The 21,307-nt window shown below is 38.8% G+C and overlaps 1 protein-coding gene across 5 annotated transcripts; it reads left to right on the top strand.

Moving 5' to 3' along the window:
- Positions 1-15,921: 15,921 nt before the first annotated feature.
- LOC121731994 (putative nuclease HARBI1) lies at positions 15,922-19,009 on the top strand. 5 transcript variants are annotated; one of them, XM_042121719.1, is made up of 6 exons: positions 15,922-16,246; positions 16,336-16,570; positions 16,702-16,898; positions 16,980-17,112; positions 17,714-17,846; positions 17,928-18,459. In XM_042121719.1, the coding sequence occupies exons 2-6, from the start codon at positions 16,337-16,339 to the stop codon at positions 18,344-18,346; spliced, it is 1,116 nt and encodes a 371-aa protein (XP_041977653.1). In that variant the 5' UTR covers positions 15,922-16,246; position 16,336; the 3' UTR covers positions 18,347-18,459. The 5 variants fall into 5 exon arrangements, with proteins under 5 accessions (XP_041977653.1, XP_041977652.1, XP_041977651.1 ...); XM_042121718.1 differs by having other exon boundaries at positions 15,922-16,258; XM_042121717.1 differs by having other exon boundaries at positions 15,922-16,258; positions 16,324-16,570.
- Positions 19,010-21,307: the final 2,298 nt, after the last annotated feature.

Raw genomic sequence — 21,307 nt, 5'->3', positions numbered from 1 at the left:
AAAAACTGCTGGCACCGCAGTTCCGTGGAATCGCCGCGTTGCAGTTTGCAACCCGCCCAGCCAGCGTCACGCGCCGGGCGCTGGACGTGACGATTCGCAGGGATTTTACTCGGAAAAGGTCGCATGGTTCGTGTTGGCATTTCGAGCAATACAAAGTATTTATTTAATGAATGGTTAGATGTGCCTTGAAATGAAACGGCATCGTAGAAATAACAATGTAAACCATTACATGATTGAGGCCATTTCTTGTTTATGAATATCTACGAGTCTCGGCATTTCTATAGAGTTTTAAATATTTACTGGTGCATGTTGCTCATACGCGAGGACGCGGGCCATTGTGCAGGAAGTGTCGGAGTGTGCGACGCGACGTGGCGTGCCGGCTGCGACACAAAGGCGGAGACGGCGCAGCCTCCGGCGGCATGTTTTATTCACTGTTCCGTCGCTGCCCATTCTCGCAACCTGCACAGTGCACATTCCGAGAGCGCTGCCATGTAGCGTGAACACTGAGCATTATCCAGGCCAAAATGTGGAGTATTCTCGCTTGCAAGTTGCAATCATTTATTTGATGCAATTAATAGCGGAGGTTATGTCGACCTCAATTTACTAATTTTCTATGAATGTCATATGATCGTTGAGCAGTTACATAATATTTTACATAGAATAGTCGTACGTCAATGTGCATTTAATAGCACCTATATCTATTAAACGCACATTCAAGTACGACAATTCTAATATGTAAAATACGAGCACAGCTGTTGTAACTGATAAAATATCTCTCTCAATTTGTGGTCTTCGGTCCTTCGGAGACTGTTTTAAAATATTATAAACAATTTCAATACGGATTTGAATAATGAAATTGTTGTTTTAAAACTTCTGCTTTACGCTTTGTGTTTCGAATAACGAACTGTTTCTTTTCATTGAGAATTTACAAGCGGAAAAGTTGTTTCTGTATTAACTTTGTGTTTACCCATGAATTTTATTGTTCACTGGGTAAATACAGGTATAATTCGCGGAATAAGTACTAACATTATACATTGCAGGATTGTAAAGAAGATTGTTTTGGTGGACCTGTGGTTAAGTAGACATTATATAGAGTAGATACTTATATTCGCTAGCAATCAGCACTTAAGAGAGTTTGTTTTGCTCCGCATTACATCAGTCGGTCGGTCTACCTTAAACACGGACACAACTCACAAGGTATACAATACAATATAATATATAGCAACATTTCAACTTAAGCCTGTGCTTACGACTTTACGGCTAACATTTAGGGCCTGCGGTGGTTTTGTAGCGGCGTAATATTTACAGGCGTATAAACGTAGACAATAGCCCGGCGGTAAACGTGTGATAAGTTTTATGGCGGAGCTCATCCCGCGGCTGGCGGCGGCGCGGGTCGCGTGTGGGGCGGCGCGGGTCGCGTGTGGGGCGGCGCGGGTCGCGTGTGGGGCGGCGCGGGTCGCGTGTGGGGCGGCGCGGGTCGCGTGTGGGGCGGCGCGGGTCGCGTGTAGGGCGGCGCGCGGCGTTTTGAGGAGATTGTGTCAGGCGCTCGGGGATTACGGCATATCGCGGCCTGGCGGATTAAAGTGACCAGTCGTGATATTCACCGCTCACGACGATACGACGACGATACGACATCTTTGGAAGGTCCAGGATGTTGCAAAACATAATAGTTATTATTATTAGGGATTAGCTCTTACCAATTGCAACATTTGCGATCTGTTGAGATGAGACCAGCGATAGTTTTTATTAATTTAGGCGATTCTTTACTGATATATCAATGACTATTGGCTCCCGGCCCCTAGACCCGAGTCGCGTCGCCAGCACGACGGTGTCGGTAATCGATATTGAGTAACCGCAGTCCACAACAAAGCCGGTTCAGTATCGACTCTTACGCAACCTTCAACAGGATTAGTCGTTCGTTCACACCGCCCGCTCGGCTGGCAGCCAAAACTACACTTATTATATTTTAAGTACTGACAACGTGTAATATAAAGTTATATTTGTGTGATATAGGTGTGGTATGCTTACTAAATCCAAATTTTTTTGTTAAATGGTCGTATCGTATGACGTTGTGTAGTCACAACTTGCACCGCAGCGGTGGATCCTTGCTATCGAGCTTCGTGGGAGGTATTTTGTTAAGATTACGACGTAGAGTCAATCTCTACCTCGTAGACTAGTTATTAGGTCGAGTTTGTTTAATGTTAAAAGTCTTACGAAGTACGAAGTACAGGAACAACTACGCCAAAATAATAAAAAAAATTAAAAAGTGGTATAGGCCTCTTGGATATCGTTGCTAAGCTACGGCAACGCCGCGGGTCGGTTGACGGCGAAAACTTGTGACCGCTTTTCTCATATGATTCTCATACAAGTCACTGCACTTTTTTGGTAATTGTTTATATTTTTAGCACAATAAAAAGTAATGCGCCAAATTACTATTAAGTTTGGATTTCGGAATATTTCCATAGACTTTTTCCGCGGAAAATCTGTATAGAAAGCTATATTTACTTAAATATACACGATCATGAAATATTCTTTCAAATTCATTGAATATGATTTTTTATTGTATATTTATTTATTTGTAAGATCATCTTATTAGTTACCTATTACTTATTAGTTATTACTAATAACAGGTTGTTTACCTAATTAAAAATTATAGGGCGCAAACTATTCCAAAGCAATCATGTTCATAAGGTTTTCGAAATCCATGATGATGGAGAACGAATCATCCGTTTAAAAGTAATACCACAGACCAGAGTAGGTAATCGACTGTACGACGTGAAAGTGGAGCTATGTATTAATTGGAAAATTTATTAATAGTTGAATAATGTAAACAAATATATTTTCAGCAACTATTCAACCGTACATGCAAAATAAAAATAGAAGATGAAGATATTGTATTTCATTATCAAAGAAAATTTTAATATGTAATAATATATTATACATATCATTTACTAGATGACGCCCGCAACTCCGTTGTGCCATAACTCTTTATTCGCGCGGGTTCGGGAACCGTACATTTTCCGGAGACAAAAAGTATCCTATGTCCAGTGGCGTCACTATAGGGCTGGCAAAATGCTACGGGCCTCCGGCCCAAAAAGGCAACATTTTTTAAGTACATATTGTTTTATTATTAACGTGACGATTTTTACTGATAGAACCCCATCAATTTGCCACGGGCCCCGGATCTTATAGTTACGCCACTGCCTATGTCCTTTTTCGGGACTCTTAAGGATATATTTATAAGATTTCAGCAAAATCTGTTCAGCAGTTTAGGCGTTAAGAGGTAACAGACAGACACACTTTCGCACTTATAATATTATTAGTAAATTAGTAATATCAGTAATTACTTAGTATATTAGTATGGTAATAGTATAAATGCAAAAGTGAATATTGAAGGAATAAGTATTGTTCTGAAATATTGAACCGACAATAATTTTATTTGTTATTTTTTATTATATCGTTTTTTAAATTACAATATATTATTATACATAACGAAACAGTGATATTAAAAATAACTTGCACGTGATATTTTAGAAATATTCATGCGAGATTTAGATTTAAACATGATTAATACGAGTAATCGGCATGTTGATTTCGATACATTTCCCAATTCCGTCTCAGAAACGAATAAAACGTTAATTCACGATTCGAAGACTGGGAATTTTTGCACCCTACAACACAACAGTACCTCGTACCGCCCATATTTTCCTATTTCAGAGCATTTTTTAACGTTTTCAACGTGTTTTCATTAACCTTTAAGTACACGCGTTGTTTTGGGTAACGTTCCGTCACGCGCGGGGTCTAGAAGTACCCCAATATACATATATATTCAGATTTGTTTAATAATGTTTAAAACCCGTTTTCTATTATAAGAAAAGATATTATTTTATTTATGAAAAGCATTCATAAATAATAAACTAACCATTATTTAGACAGTAAAGAACATTTTTGTGAACTAACCAATTTCGTACAAGGTATTTTTCGGGCACATGTTTAATGTACTAAAATTCAACAAAAAGGTATACTTATAACTAACTTATTGTTTTTTCTAATAAAATAAGACTTGGAAATAAGTAATCAAAAGAAAAAATAACACTCAACATTACAGAAAAAAAAAGACAAACTTTGAAAAGTACTACCCTAAACTAAAATTATTTCATGAGTAGGCAAGGTAAGTAATAAATTATTTTACTGAATAAGACTTGCAAATAGTTTTACAGCAAGGGTTACGGACAATAATAATTAGTTCTGGGGCAATAATAGCATCTTCGCTTCATTTTTGATGCACTAGGTCTAGCTACCTCTAACTCTTCCAAAATGTTTTCAAAAACTTTCAGAGTCATTAAAATTGTATATTATGATTTGTGCAATTTGATTTTCTTTTAGTCGGCAACGAATTTTTCTATTTATACAAAGCCAATTCAAAAAAACAAAGAAATAAACACATATCCAATGTGAAAAAAGTATATACGTTAAATAACGGGTGGGGTCTGCAGGTATCCCCACATAAGCAAAAATGTAACTTCTTTTAGCACAGGAGCGGAGGACTTTTACTCACTGAAAGGCCTCGCGTTGCATTGAGATTAGCCGAAATCGCGCGATCGTAACTTGCCAATTTAAAAAAATACCGTCAAAAAACAGCACGTGGGGTCTGCGTAGACCCCGCCCGTGACGTTAAAGGTTAAAACTAGTAAACCGTATTTTACAGCTGATCGCACTCTGACACCCATGTGTTGCCTGAATCTGCCACTCGCCGCGCCACTAGAGATATCCACGAGGCCTATATCTATTTTAGACTAAAATTTATTTTAGCCTCAAAAATACTCTGAAGTCGATTGTCATTTATCGAGTCTAGAAAGTTTAAAAAACTGATCAAAGCGGTCAAGAGAATGAAACATTCAGTAATTACTTGCCTATGTTTACATGACGTAACTTTACTTAAGTATTAGGAATTGAACACTTTAATATTTTGTTTGTCATTACACTAATCTCGCTAATTATAATAATTGTTATAAAGGCGAAAGTGTGTATGTGCAGTGTGTGTGTGAGACGTATTATAAGGGTGTGTGTATGTGTGTTTATTACCTCTTCACACATAAAGTACGGAGTGTGTTTTGTGGTGATGTGATTGTTGTAATACATAGAAGAATTTTGTGCCCTACAATATACATTTACTTAAAGCATAGGCTTTATTTATAGAAAAAAGGAAAAAAGTCAAATTAGTACGAATTACTAAATATGAATTGCAAGCAGACTTGCATTTTGCGATTTTAAAATAATGAATCATAACATGATTCATAATATGATTCTTCAAAGCGACCATTTTAGCCCCGCTGTAACCGATAAGTGATAACAATACTTTGGAAATTACCAAGTTTCTAAGTATGTACCGCGCTAGTCAAGGCCTCGGGAGTCGGGCCTAATCGCAAGCTTAGATACTCAGTTGTGCTTGTAGCAGATCTAAGTTGTAGCCGCTTCCGTGACGACTGTCCGGCGTCCACAACTAGAGACAACCGTAGATAAGTACTAACTTCTACTTCACAAACTTGGACACTAAAGTAACATAGTGATGAAGTATGTCTTCATTGGTCATAATAAAGATTATGTATTTGATGACTTTGAAGGAACCACGATTGATACGTATTTATGTGACTAGTTGCCTATGTAATACTCACTCTTAGTGCATAATATTATACATAACATGGTTAAAAAAAACCAAGGAGCGAGAAGTTCAAGCCTCTTAGCTTCAGTAGTTTAAGCGTTAGGTTTTTCTACAATCGCGATAGCATGCCGCATGCATATATGCATCGTGTGTGCCCCTCGCCCGTGCACGATCATGCATGGCATGCACGGCCGGCTGCCCGCGACCATCTCAATATGCATATTATATTCTTTACATACGCAATATCATGCTGTCATAATGCATTCATAATAATTACTTCCTCGCGTTAGCAAAAACTATTGTGCAATGTACAGCTACATATTTTTTGCTTTTGAATAGCTGCGCATTTTTTTTGTTAATTTAGCTGCATCGTGTATTCATTTACCTGCTCGTTTGCAGATAACGATATAAAAATAAACTTCTGAGTAGCTTTCCTAAAACATAGAGTGGAGAATTGGAGTTTTTATCCCGTCTTGAAAAGATTTATGATGTCATTAGTTGTTGCTGGCATTGGATATGTAGTGAATGGCACTTTATGAAGTTGAGGGAATGTTAAGAAGACTTTTTGTTTCAGTGTAAGTTATCGGGACAAATCAAATAATTTGAAATCTCGTTTGTCACAACATTACTTATATTCGTATATCAAAATCGGCACAAGCTACAATACTTCACAGATCTTACACAGTATTTATCCTCGTAGAGGAGAGAGCTTATTAAGCACACAACTTTAAAGTAACTAAGCTTTTGATAATAACTAGCTAAAAGCCGAGATTTGTGACTTGTTAGGGCTCACGTCGTTACACCTTGGCTAGATGATGACAGCACAATCTACATTATAAATAATAATTACTATGTTAAAGCACAAATTAGGCCTATCGTGATAGTTGTACCACTAAATGTACAGGTTGTGACTTGTGATATGCCGGCACTCGACATATGCCGGCTCTTGATATAGGCGAACGCGTTGGCCAACGCGTCTGCAGACGCGTTGGCCCAATGTGTAGAACGGGCGTTCGCGCGTTGGCCGTAGGTATTTAGACGTTGGCCGACGCATCTGCGAGCTTGCCGCGCGGGTCGGAAATGCCGGCAAAAGATCAAAGGACATTTGTCGCAAGCTTCGCGCTCCATCCACACATAGGCCGCGCGATCAGTTCGCCCGGAGCGGCGATGAAGAGTGCACGTTTCCTTCTTGTGGCGAATTAACATCTAACTTGACGAAATGGCGAACAATATGAGTATCGAGAAAACATTTAAATTTATTGGGCCCTATGGGTCTATACAGACGGACCGCATTTCAACTGCAATCCAACCGCAAATTGCAGTTGAAGTGCAGTTTGAACGCAGTTGACACGACTGCAATAGAACTGCAAACCGAACGCGCAGTCGGATTGCAGTTGACTGCAGTCGTGTGAACTTCATACCGACTGCATCCAAAATGCACTATCCCACCCACCCGCACGCTCCACTCTCCCGCGCATGGAATCAGTAGCAGTGCAGTTTGGATGCAGTCGGTATGCGGTTCACACGACTGCACGCCAACTGCAACTGAACTGCAATCCTACTGCGCATTTGGTTTGCAGTTTTATTGCAGTCATGTCAACTGCATTCAAACTGCACTTGAACTGCAATTTGCGGTTGGATTGCAGTTGAAATGCGGTCCGTCTGTATAGACCCTATCAGAGTAAAAACTGCCTGTGGAACCAAAAATCGTATCAAAAGTTGCAAAAAAAAAATAAGGTTATTGGACATTCTATTTTCCTCACGATGTTTTTAGGGTTCCGTACCCAACGGGTAAAAACGGGACCCTATTACTAAGACTTCAACGTCTGTCTGCATTTCTGTCTGTCCGTCTGTCTGTCTGTCCATCTGTCTGTCCGTCTGTCTGTCTCCAGGCTGTATCTCAAGAACCGCTATACTTAGCTAGATTTCTGAAATTTTCGCAGATAATGTACCTATATCTGTTGTCGCTATAACAACAAAATATACTAAGAACAAAATAAATTAAATATTTAATAAATAATAAATATATATTATTAATTATTAATCATGATAATTATAATAAGTAATAAGTAGATAATAATTTTTATATATAATAAATAATAAGTAATAAAAAAATTAAATTATTTTAATATTAGGTATAAAATATGTAAAAGTGAGTTTATTTCTTTGTTTGTTACGTTTTCTCGCCTTTTACTTATTTAATTCGAGAATACCCTTTTAAAACTTTTTCTTGTCCACATTTACAAAGTAATTATAAGCTGTGAATAAATATACAGCTGCAGCTGTTAGCGACTCAACATCCATTTTGAATCCGTCCGCACATTGGCGCGATCCAAAGCATACTGAACGACCTTCCTATGTGTGGATTACTCACAAACGCCGTTGCAAGCGCACTGCCAACGCGTCTGCAGACGCGTTGGCCAACGCGTTCGCCTATATCAAGAGCCGGCAATAGGCGAACGCGTTGGCCAACGCGTCTGCAGACGCGTTGGCCCAATGTGTAGAACGGGCGTTCGCGCGTTGGCCGTAGGTATTTAGACGTTGGCCAACGCGCGAACGCCCGTTCTACACATTGGGCCAACGCGTCTGCAGACGCGTTGGCCAACGCGTTCGCCTATTGCCGGCTCTTGATATAGGCGAACGCGTTGGCCAACGCGTCTGCAGACGCGTTGGCCCAATGTGTAGAACGGGCGTTCGCGCGTTGGCCGTAGGTATTTAGACGTTGGCCGACGCGTCTGCGAGCTTGCCGCGCGGGTCGGAAATGTCGGCGAAAGATCAAAGGACATTTGTCGCAAGCTTTGCGCTCCATCCACACATAGGCCGCGCGATCAGTTCGCCCGGAGTTATAGTTATGATAATTATAATAATATGTAATAATTTTTATATGTAATAATTTAATAAATAATAAGTAGGTAATAAAATAATTACTTATATTATTTTAATATTATAAAATATTATGTAAAAGTGAGTTTATTTCTTTGTTTGTTACGTTTTCTCGCCTTTTATTTATTTATTTCGAGAATACCCTTTAAACTTTTTCTTGTCCACATTTACACAGTAATTATAAGCTATGAATAAATATACAGCTGCAGCTGTTAGCGACTCAACATCCATTTTGAATCCGTCCGCACATTGGCGCGATCCAAAGCATACTGAACGACCTTCCTATGTGTGGATTACTCACAAACGCCGTTGCAAGCGCACTGCCAACGCGTCTGCAGACGCGTTGGCCAACGCGTTCGCCTATATCAAGAGCCGGCATATGTCGAGTGCCGGCAATATACTAAGGCTCTTTTCGCTCGCCCTGATAATTTGTCCGAGTAATACTCATGTATGTTAAACCAGGTTACATACTAATTCATATAATAACTTTAGGTAATAATATAATTATATAGCATCTCGTCTTCAGAGTAATATGTCTACAAACACCTTACACATTTGTATTATATTGTAAAACACTTACCGCTACAATAGGCCGACCCACATATGCTCGATGGTACAGGGCAGGAAATCACATTATCACATTCGACGGCGAACCCCGCTTGGGGGCGCCATTGTTGAGAAAGGTTCGGGAAATACACTTAGCTGCGAATAACTACGCGATTCATGAGTTCGCCGGAACTTAGCGAACGAAAATAGATGTAGTCATACAATGTATGTGGATGTACCGTAATACTCGTAATAATGTCTCCTCCACCGAATTCTGTGGCGGTATTTCATTTTAAGTACTGAAGTGATTAAATGTATATTATGTCCTAACTCCTAATCTAGTCACTGCACAACTCTTTAACGCAGGATAAGGAAATGTTAGCAGTTGGAACAGATCATAATGTTACTCTACCATTATAAGTGAATAATAAGAGTATTAGCTTACGATTCACGAACCCCGAGTAATTAGTGTGACTATACCGCGAACTTCGCGCCGGGGACTTCACAATACAGGTAGTTTATAATTCAGCACCGAGCTAGATGTAGGCCAGACCTTTGTGAATAACCTAGCTTTTGTTAAGTCACTGTAAAAAGCTCTTATACTCTCATTTGCTCTCCTTGACACGTCCTTGTGCTTTATACAGAAAATAGTCGTTTTCCTATATTTTTAGATTTTGCTATAATAGCTTTTCTCTATTATAGGATTGTATCATCAATCAAACAAAATCAAGACGTGGAACTTATTAATGGCTTAATTGTTAAGAATTAACAATTTCATAATTGCTGGTGCTAATTAGGACATGCTTTAAGACGTCAATTTTTATATTTAATTAAAAAGTGCACATGGTGGATATGATTTATCATAACACCAACAAGTAGTGTGCGCGCAGTGACAGCGCACCGGTTGGCTGGTGGACCGCGGTGCGACGTGACGCGTGACTTCTGCAGCGTGACGTGAACAGCAGCCCGTGACGCTGCGGGACAGCGTGACTGCCGCCCGTGACGCAGCGGGACTAGCAGGCTAATCACGTCTCTTATAAATTATTACTTGCAGGCTAGGGTCAATTATCTTGCAGGGAGATTGTTCCAAAACTTTTTGTTACTGCTTATGTCTTTAAACCAATGTTGTTAATTATTGTTAATACGAATCTATATTTACGACGATCAATATGGCTTCCTACTCTTCTCTCAGAAATTAAATATAAGAAAAGATAAGTCGTATACAATAAATACCACTTCGAGTTCCGGATACTGGTGCCGGAATATAACACCGTATAGTTTTCATCGCCAACATTACTCTGCTGCCTGCCGGGCGGCGGTTAATTAAAAATACACAAGTTTATATTATGTCTGCTGCACGTTCTCACACGCCATCCATCCGGACATGTTCCTGGTTAACTCGTAACGCGTTCCCTCCACAAATATTGCGGCACGAACGTCTAAAGATATTTTTATGATTCAGAAATATCCTCCGATAAGAAAATAAATTTATCAGAAGCTTGTTATTAAACGCTCTTATCTTTCCACTTTTGCGAGCGAAGGAGGATTCGCAAATTTTTGGATATAGGTATTTTTGGATGAAATGCTCGGATCGTCGGAATACATAAGTGGGGTAACACGAGATGAATTGTAATGGGCGCGATATCGGCCGCGCGTGAGCTGTCGCGGTCGAGGCTCGCGAATCGCGATATCAAAGAGTTCAACGGGGGAGGCTTTTTACTTATTAGGTACCTAAAAGGAGCGGTTACAAGGGTTCGATTAGGTCCAACAACCATTGATGCTGATGAAAGGTAAGCAGACTTGCATCTACTGCATTCTACATATTATATATTACTTCGTCTGCGTCAATAAAATGTTAAATACATAGGTAAAAAATAAAAAAAAGTAAAAAAATGTCCTCTCCCTTTTTGGAAGTCGGAAGTTTGAAAAAGTAGCCTAAGTTACTCCTTATTACACCAGCTATCTGCCAATAAAAGTCCCGTCAAAATCGGTCCAGCCATTTCGGAGATTAGCCGGAACAAACAGACAGACATACAGACAGACAAAAATTCTAAAAATTGTTATTTTGGTATAAGTACCGTATAAATATTCATATGCATGTAGTAAAAAACGGTTATTTTAATATTACAAACAGACACTCCAATTTTATTTATATGTATAGATTGATCCTTTATTAAGAAACCCATCTGCTACGAGTTACGACTACGGATCCAAGGATGATCATATTACTATATCTACTATATTTCAGATTTTCCTTGGAGGAAGGAGGATAATGTTGAATAGTAACTGTTACTCTATTGTGATTACTGCGATTTTATTGTATATCTGTAACTACAATAAAATCATACCTATGTATCAGTCGTGTACTCGTGTCTAAATGCGACACAATCTATAACGCGATAAGGCACGCATTAGCAGCGCAGTTGCCGGCAGACTTATGACCTAGGACATAATAGTTAATAGTAATATCGTACCGCAGTTACGCAGCGAGCGTACGAGCGAGCTTCTCAACAATGACTTTGTGCTCCGTCCAGGAATGTAGAGCGGTTTTTTTCCATGTTTGCTGTGGTTATTTTATCTTACATAAAACAATTTCAAGTTTTCAACATTAGTGAAGAGGAACAAGCAACACGATCATAAATACAATATACATAAACGTAATAAATAATAATATTTAGTCTCAATTTCACCAACGCTTATGATAATAATCATTTGTTTCAATATCATCACTTCTCTTTCATATTATTGAATGCCCTATTCTGTCATATTCTTGATATTAATCGTGTGTTTGTGGTGAGAACGATAAATTATTTTTCATTTTCATTTTCATTAATCAATAACAAGACAGAATAGGACATTATCAACGACTTAATTTAACAACCGCTGGTGAAATTGGCACTAAGCAGCGCAATCTGGGATTACATTAACGTTAAGTTCGGCGAGTCGGCAGGATGATTGTATTTCGATCTGTAATCCCGCGGCCCGGCGGCAGCCCGGCGGCGGCCCGGCGGCGGCGCGCCCGGCAAAGGCTCGCGGCAGCTCCCGGCCACACCGCACTTAGCGATAAGCGCCCTAAGCCTCGCTCTTCATTTGTGTACTTCATTTGGTTTATGTCTTAAAGTCCCGAACCACTCTAAAGACCTTGTGAAGATGGAAAACGTCGCACGAGGCCTTATTTATTTATATTATACTCTTTTAAGATGTAAAGAACATAAATGATTATGCTGTTGTATAATATAGTTATTATGCTGTTGTATAATATGGTTAAAACTTGTAAGCTTTTGGCTTTGTACGTTGTTCTCTACATTTACAGGAATCGCCAAGGCATAATTTTTTTGTTATATAAAGCTGTAGTAGCTTTTTATGATATATTACGATACAAGCTACATCATCGCAACTCACAAGCAGCGTAGGACATCAACGATATGGCTGACGCTATGTTCGCGGTCGCCGGACAATGGCGTCCGCGAACATTTTATAAATACTAACGAGCTGTGGAAATCAGCGGACAGTCCGACAGTCGTGCACACTATATTATGACACGATACTCTTAGGATCCAATTCAATTCAAACTAAACGTAAACAAAGAGATAGTTTCACTGTGTATCGTTTCGTTTGCGCAGGAAAATCTATTCTATGTTCTTTTCTGAGACTTAAATTATCCACTGTATTCCAATTTTGATCTATTCGATCTTTGGTAAACCAATGGATGTAAGCATGAAGAACTTACAGACAGACAGGCAGACTATTATATTAATATGGAGGTTCTAGCCTTGTTATGACAATAAAGAGATATCTAATGTCAGAATAATAATCATATTCGCAGCCTGGTGTTACATTTCCGCGGCACTTAACTATTTAGTGTCTATTAACGTGACCTGCGCGGCCACGTAAACAACGCCATGAATACGAAACGGACATGTACATAAGAGATGAGGTTTATAAGGCTTTGTTTATAGTATCGTCTGTAGCAAAGACGGTAATCGCGAAGCCATAGATATAGAGCGCGGACGCGATGGATTGAGCAATGAGCATAACAAAATATTTACAAAACAGCTCAGTGTTTAGTAATCAATTGCTCTGAGCCAGTTTGGGTAGTCTTCATAATTACTTGTCCATTGTTTTATTGTGTCATCAACAGCTCATCATTGATCTGTTCGTCTTCATGCTCTATGTTTCTTGTGTCTTCACGATGTAATTGATTTGTATCACCGTCAAAAGGAAAATATTGTAATCGACTGGAAACAAAGCGCTTTATTGACGGGGCTGAAGGCACAGTGTAATATTATTATATTTCAAACATTTTATAATACCATACCATTCCTCCAGGAACCCGCTTGATTGGAAACATAACGGTATCGGATATTCCTCCTATAAAGAGGTATTTCCAAGAAAGGATCTACGTGCGCCTTAAATGGGGACAAGAATGGAGTCCTCGAGAAAGGACTCGGGATCGTTACGGTGTATTGCCCATACTGGCAGGGAGTTTTTGTCTTCAACACGATCATAAAATATCTAAGGCAATTAGCGCGAGATGCGCGGGCGCAGCTTCCGGCGCCGGGTAAGGACATCGCGGTCCTTCCTGGTGCAACACAACGCATACATTATTGAGCCCCGGCATTCACCCGTACTGGCGTAAGGACAGAACATTGAAACATCCCAAACACACACAACAGGCAGGAAATAATTACTTATCGAAAAATTGTTCCCAAACTTCGCCTTATATATTTAATTATGATTTATGATATTTGAAAAGTTACAATAACGTTGATTAAAAATGTTTCTAAATGTTTGTTTATTCTTCCTGTTTATTGACGTTCGATTGTGGGGCTCATGCGCCTGACCAGCATGAATATTCATCGATTCGTGCTGCAGATAAGACTTGTTGCAACTATCGAGGTAAATACTGCAACATGAAGCCCCACAAAAAATATTTGCATACTGATAAATGTCTGTGTTTACATCGCATGTACTATTAATGAGCTCATTAATACAAGTTTTTGTGTAAGATGTAGCGAGGGAAATGAGCTTATATATCCCTCGCTTCGCTTCGCAAAAAGCTCTCGTTAATCGTTTGCAAATGTAACAAATAAACACAATTATTACACAAAATAACAACGAGTAAAAAAGTTCTCCAACTTGTTAAATATTAAGTTACTCCATTAAGCTGGACGCACACACGAATCGTCCAATAATATATAATATGGCATGTTCGGAGTTAAAAATTGTGAATTTTTTGAACGCCAGCCATGACCTGTTTATTCGGAGCGCGAGAGGTGCTGTTTGTGAGTGCTGCTTTTGGGAACGCAATGGAAGCCTCCATTGTATTCCAAAAAGCAGCACCTCTCTCAGGCAGGCGGCAGATAATTTTATTAGGTTATGTGTTGACTGTTGATGCAAGCGTAATGAATGCCCCACGTCCGCGCCGCCCGCGCCGTCCGCGCCGTCCGCGCCGTCCGCGCCGTCCGCGCCGTCCGCGCCGTCCGCGCCTCCCGCGCCAGTGCCGCTAATGTGAAGTTACTGTTGAAACCCGTGTGATTTGTGTCTGTGATAGCTCTACGGAATATTCGAGTAACATGTCTTAATAATAATTCATATTATTTTTATAAACACACAATGGAGGTTTCAACTGGTTTTTAGCTCTAAGTATACGTCTTTCCTTCCTTGTGTTACGAATATTGATAACTCAACTTAACTTTTTGTCGTCAAGAATGTTGATCAATCTTAATCCTTAAACTGCACATTAATCCGGTGCTTTAATGACCGCAACCCGGCGACCGGCGAGTGATGTGGACAGCGGAATGTCTGTGGTCAGCCATTAATATGTATCAGCGGCGGCGGCCGGCGCCCGGCGCCTGCGCCGCCACGCCTTCGTTAGCCACATATCCTAATTAGAGCTTAGACAATTGTTTATGTTCATTGAATGAGATTTTAATGACATAATATGAGTTACGAGACGAAGTAGTTAGCAACTACTTGAATGATCTGGAACAACGGTAGACTCTAATCAATTTAGCAAATCTGAGAAGAGAAAGGAGAACATAGCTGTTATTTGGAAGTAGCGAGACCTAAGGAGGAAAATATAACAATGTAAGAAGGAAAATATAATAATGTAAGATAAACAGTAACCGATGACGACAGCTCATGAACAACATTAAAGCAAAAGCTATATCGGGATCTCATTATTGAGGATGAATGCATTAATGTCATATAATATTGGTACGGTCCTGTTTTGACGTGCGCGCTATCGCGGCCGTCCGTCAGCCGCTATCAGGCCGTCAGGAGAGGCATCGCGCAGCTCCCGCGGCGGATCAAACAGATACCAGGATGTAGGGTCGCGGGGCAGCGATAGCGGGCCGACGCCCTGCGCTTACGTGTCTCGGGCCTCGACGGGGCGAGCAGGATCTGACAGCCCAGTATTCGCAACATTATCGAAATATAATTTTATGAAACGAAAATACGATTGCATATTCTGTCACATTCTATATGCTATAATGTCATTACGTTACATTACTGCTGTAAATTGCTTAATGCTTGCCACTGCATGCAGATTTAATACCGATTACAGATCATGCGACTTCCGCTGTGCGTGTAAAACTTATTACAGATACTAGAGCACAAGGATTATGATATTATTATTTTTTACATCGTCGAGAAAGTTTGACTATTATAATCGCACCTTTTGTCTGTCGTCTATAAATTAATCATATTTGCCTACATAACAGGTCATCGCGGCCTACTCGTGTTATATCTGCATTCTGCTCCAGCCTCTAGCATATCACCATGTAACATGACGCTCGCGCTCACGGTCAGATGTCGGTAATTGCAGGCTTACTATCAACGCATAATACGATTTATTTTAGGACCTAAACTGAATGGCATTTGATATTTCGTACCATCAACTTCGTTTTACGAACCAATTTAGGTCGACACCTAAACTAAGCCGCATTTGAATATCATTCGTTCTTTTTCTAAGTAAATTCGTACCATCACCTTACTCTAACTGACGTTCCAGCCTAAACAAAATCGCTCAACTGTCAAAACTTGCGATTCAAAACAAGTTAGTAATTTTGATGCTGATTTTGATTCTTTTGTTGTTAGTTTTAATTTTTACTTGTTTAAAGTGAAAAAAGCAGTGAATTTAAGTGTCGCGAGATTGGTCGCGAGGTAAAAACATGAATTGGTATCAAATAGCATTGATTTCGATAGTTCTACTAAAAGTTAAAGTGCAGTTTTATTCGTAGGATGTGTGACGAGGAATTGATACTTTTCGAGTTCTTGGAAGCCGATAGTGAGGAAAACTCTATGAGGAGAAGGAGACTCGACGCTCGAGCACAATTCGACCCATTCGATTTGGAAGATAATGAATTTATAAAACGTTATCGTCTTTCCAAAGAATTGGTAGTCGGATTGTGCGACGAGATAAGACCGGCGATGAAAGCGCCAAGGAGGTCCACAGATATATCTGTAGAAACAAAGGTAAGGCCAATATGCAATATGCAAAACCTATGTCACACAATTAGTTGCTTTAAATGTGTCCTATTTCTCACTTTGATACGTAAGAACTTGGTAAGTATCTATAAAGCAGTAAGTACTATTATTTTTTTTAGGTTTTAACAGCGTTATCATTCTACGCAACTGGCTCCTACCAAAGACCCGTAGGAGATATAAGTGCGCACTCAATGGCACAACAGACAGTTTCTTCAGTGATTGCTCAAGTGACTGCGTGTATAGACTCTGTTGAAATGCGAAAAAAATACATCACTTTCCCAAAGAGCAATGACGAAAGAAATGAAATTAGAGTAAGGTAAGTAAATAAATAGACATTTTATGAAATAAGTCGTAATTTTCATTTTATAGTAACTAACATACTTATTTAATTTTTCAGGTTTTATCACAAATTTGGCATACCAGGTGTTGTGGGATGCATTGACTGCACACAAATTGCAATAGTCAGGCCGAATAGAAATGAGGAGCGTTATTTTTGTAGAAAACACTATCATTCCCTTAATGTCCAACTTGTAAGTAATACCATAATATCCTAATATTTTCTTTCTTAATATAATAAAATAACAGGAACATACTTTCTAATTAATCTCACATCAACTTATGTTTTATATTCTAAAAATTATCACACCTAGTCTAGTTTCAACTTAAAAAGAAAACAAACAAGAAACCATCTTAAGATATTGAATACATAGAAAATATTAAAGTTCACTTAGATCTATAATAATACTTTGTATAATAAAACTTTAAATAATTTCAGACCGATTAGTCAAATTATCAATTAAAAAACAATTTCTTAATTTTCTAATCTTACACAGGCACATAGGAACAAAAAATCAACAATATCTATAACTCAAAACTGTATAAAAAACTGCTTTTCCCTACTAGCTTTCCACCTCAAATTTCATAAAGAACCTGAAGAAAAATATGTTATTCTTCCTTGGATATCAAAATACATATCAACTTAAAATTTCATCAAAATCGGTTCGTCCGTTCTGGCGTTAAAACACAGCATACAATTTAACACACATTTACTTTAGTATTAGTTTGTGAGTGTCGTAGAGTCTGTTAATCTAATAAAAACCTTTTAATTTAGTATTTTTCTTTGAATTGCAGATTTGTGATGCAGATATGCAAATTATAAGTGTGGACGCTAGTTTCGGTGGAGCTACACACGATTCTTTCATTTGGAATGACCACCCTATAAAACAACATCTTGAGAATTTACAAGAATCAACTTGGTTGCTAGGTAAGTGAGAAATATAAATCATGAAACAATTTATTCATTGGTGACATTTGATAGATATGTAATATGTATTATTATTTTCAGGTGATTCTGGATATCCCCTAAGGAAATATTTAATGACCCCGATTGTCAATGCTATCCCGAACACACCTGAAAGCCATTACACAGACATGCATGTTCGGGCTAGGAATGTCATCGAGAGAACTATTGGTCTCCTAAAAGCACGCTTTCGCTGCCTTCTCGTGCATAGAGTTCTCCATTACAAGCCACGGGTTGCTGCGTCTATTGTAAATGCTTGTGTTATATTACACAACATTTGTAATAGAGCCAATCTTCCTGCACCACAATTAAGTAGTAGGGAAATAATGGAGGAATCACAGATGCAATTAGGTGTTGCATTTGAAGATCAACCAAATACCAGTAGTAATAACCAGGCACTTCAACAAGGAGTTGCTACAAGGAACCAGTTAATTCTTCGGTTGTGGGAAGCTCGCCGTTCCTGAAATATAAAATTATAATTTATTTTTACATATAGTTTTTATTTAGGTATATTTATATTGTTTTAGTTTTTAAATGAATTATAGAGTGGAAAGACCCTGATTATTTTTTCTACTACTTATTTTTACACTATATACTTATTACACTATACTATAAACAATATTAAATATTACCGTGATCGCAAAACTTCTTTTATTTCTCTGAGCTCCTGAACCAATTGCTCCAGCAAAGTGCTTCTACGCTCCTCCATTTCAGCTCGTCTATTTGACATTTGCACAAGCAAACGCCGAGCTGCTTGCTGCGTCATAGGTGGCTCCGCAGGCACCCTCCGGCGGCGGGGGGAGAAGATTCTCCGCGGCGGGTGGGTGGTGCGCTCGCGGCGCGCGGTGGGCGACCTGCGCGGAGGAGTCTGCGGCGCGCCCGCCGAGGGCGACTCCTCGGCCTGCGCTGCACCCGTTGCGTGTGCTGTACCTTCAGGACCGGGAGCATCATTTGGTGGAGGCATTATTGTGCTGGATGGTCCTGGCACAGGTTCTGGCATTAAAATGCTCTGAGACACCTCAGAACTTTCTACAGCCTGTGTAATTATTATCAAGGGTGTCTCACTCATCTCAGCATCAGTTATTCCAACTTCAGTGACCTGAAAGTATTTTTTTTAAATAAATAGATCAACAACAATAAAATCTAAGTTTTTCATCTGATAAGTATGGTATTATATTGGTACCTTCACTAACACAACTATTTTATTTAATAATTATTAAATAATAAATAACTATAACTACACAAACAAGTTGGATATAAGTAGTTGTAATATTTGTTGCCACTTGTCACACATTTTCTGTTGTTGTGCACACAAAAGTTGTAAATGAAAATAATAAACAAATAAAGGTAATTATACCTCTTCAAATGGCTCCACTCTTGCTCCTGGTACACCTTGACCAAAGTCTTCTCCCAACAAGTTTAAAATTTTTTTTTCTATTTCATTCATTTCCCTGACTTGGGATGGGCTACCTCCGGTCCGCTGCTGGGAAACCCTCAGCGCTGCTGTCATTTTTTTTAATTTTGATTTGTAATCATTCCAATACTGAAAATTAAGCATAAAATTAGCATCATAATTCATTATTTGTATACCATAATAATAAATTAATAACAATATCACTTTTACAGAATACTTGAATGTTGTCCTCTTTGGAATAGTTCAAATTCTTATGCTATGATTACACTTTATGTTTGACTTATAAAGTAGGTAATTTAAATACTGTATGTATGTATGACTATGTACCGTCGAGGAAATTGATTCCTAGGTAGTTGACGGACCTAAGTAATCTTGTCGGCTTATGTCAATTCAATGATCGTCGGATGAGTTTGACTTAACGCGACCAAATTACTTAGGTCCGCCATCTGCCTAGGAATCAACTTCTCTGATAGTACATACATATTATATACTTACATATTACATAGGTACCTATAGGCTATAGGTACTCAGTAAAATACTTACTTTGCACCATCCTTTCCAGTCCTTTATGGCTCCATCTCCATGAGAATTTAAAGTTTGCGTAATTTCCTCCCACATTCTCTTAGAGAATTCCCTAGCTTGAGCAGTTTTATTGAAACCTGTGGCAATATGCCTATTTCTATTTAGGAATTCCCACAACTGCTCAAGCTGGGCGTATGTGACCCTGCGACGCGAAGGAATTCCACTGTAAAAAAAAACACTTTAACCACTTGAAAACACCCAGTCGGTATGCAGTCCCGGCTTGAAAAAGTTTAGATAAGAACTATACTGTTTATGCGTTTGTATTAAACACATGAAATCGCATTTTATGAATAACTAAATATATTTTAATAACTTACCTCATTATTATTTCAATCTTTTACACAAACAATCACAACTTATATACTTAATGTAGTATTCTCACTATTCTATTTGTTTACAATATTTCGAAGTCGCCGCCACCAATTCTACGCTACACTCACGTCCAGGGTTGCCAGGTCATTTTCAAATAAATACCGAACAAACAAAAATTAATTTTATTTTGTTTTTAGGATTTGTTGTTGTAGTGGCAACAGATATACACAATCTGTGAAAATTTAGAAGTCTAGCTATATAATAGCGGTTCTTGAGATACAGCTTGGAGACAGACAGACGGACAAACAACGAAGTCTTAGTAATACCCCTAGGTTCCCGTTTTTACCCTTTGGGTCCGTACCCATGGAATGGAACCCTAAAAAAGAGTTATAATAATAAGAAATAAAATAATAATTATTAACTTATAATACAAAAATACCGAACCGTTCGGTAGAATACCGAACACCTGGCAACCCCGCTCCCGTCACGAATTGTCACACAACACCCGTTCAAAAACTTGATAAAATTTTGTGTCCGGTACAAGAACTATAAATAAAATATTTTTTTTTATAATATGTAAGTATATCATTAGAAAATTTGTGTCACTTTATAACTAGAATTTATAAAATAATACCAACTGTATACAATATTATGAAAACGATACAAAGTTTTAGAACGCGGCATTCGAATCAAGAGAAACAGCCTATTCATTATTCTCGTTGTCTCTTTCCCACTTCGACCTTGGGATTGCGGATCAGAGACAAAATGTGTTTTTTTCAACGATTTCGTTCGTTCTTTTCGGCTCCGTAACGTTTCAATTGAGGCGCGGTTTTAATAAGGTGATGGTACGAATGTTAGCGATTTTGTTTAGGAACCCAAATTAAACTGCTCTGAATTTGAGTCGTCTTTTAAAAGTTGATAGTAGGCCTGCAGATCTGAATAAATCTTTCCCGGTGTACGCGGCGAACGAAACATGCATTAAATATTAATAACGCGGCTGACGGCCACATCCTTTGCAATAAAACGGAGATTAATATGTATGAAAGCTGAACAGTAATTAGTATTGGTAAACACGATGTTGTGCAGGAAGCCGCCTCTAATGAGGCCGTAGCCAGTC

This window comes from Aricia agestis, chromosome 11 (assembly GCF_905147365.1).
Source record: "Aricia agestis chromosome 11, ilAriAges1.1, whole genome shotgun sequence".
Taxonomy (NCBI): Eukaryota; Metazoa; Arthropoda; class Insecta; order Lepidoptera; family Lycaenidae; genus Aricia; species Aricia agestis.
This window is presented reverse-complemented; position numbering and strand designations above follow the sequence as displayed.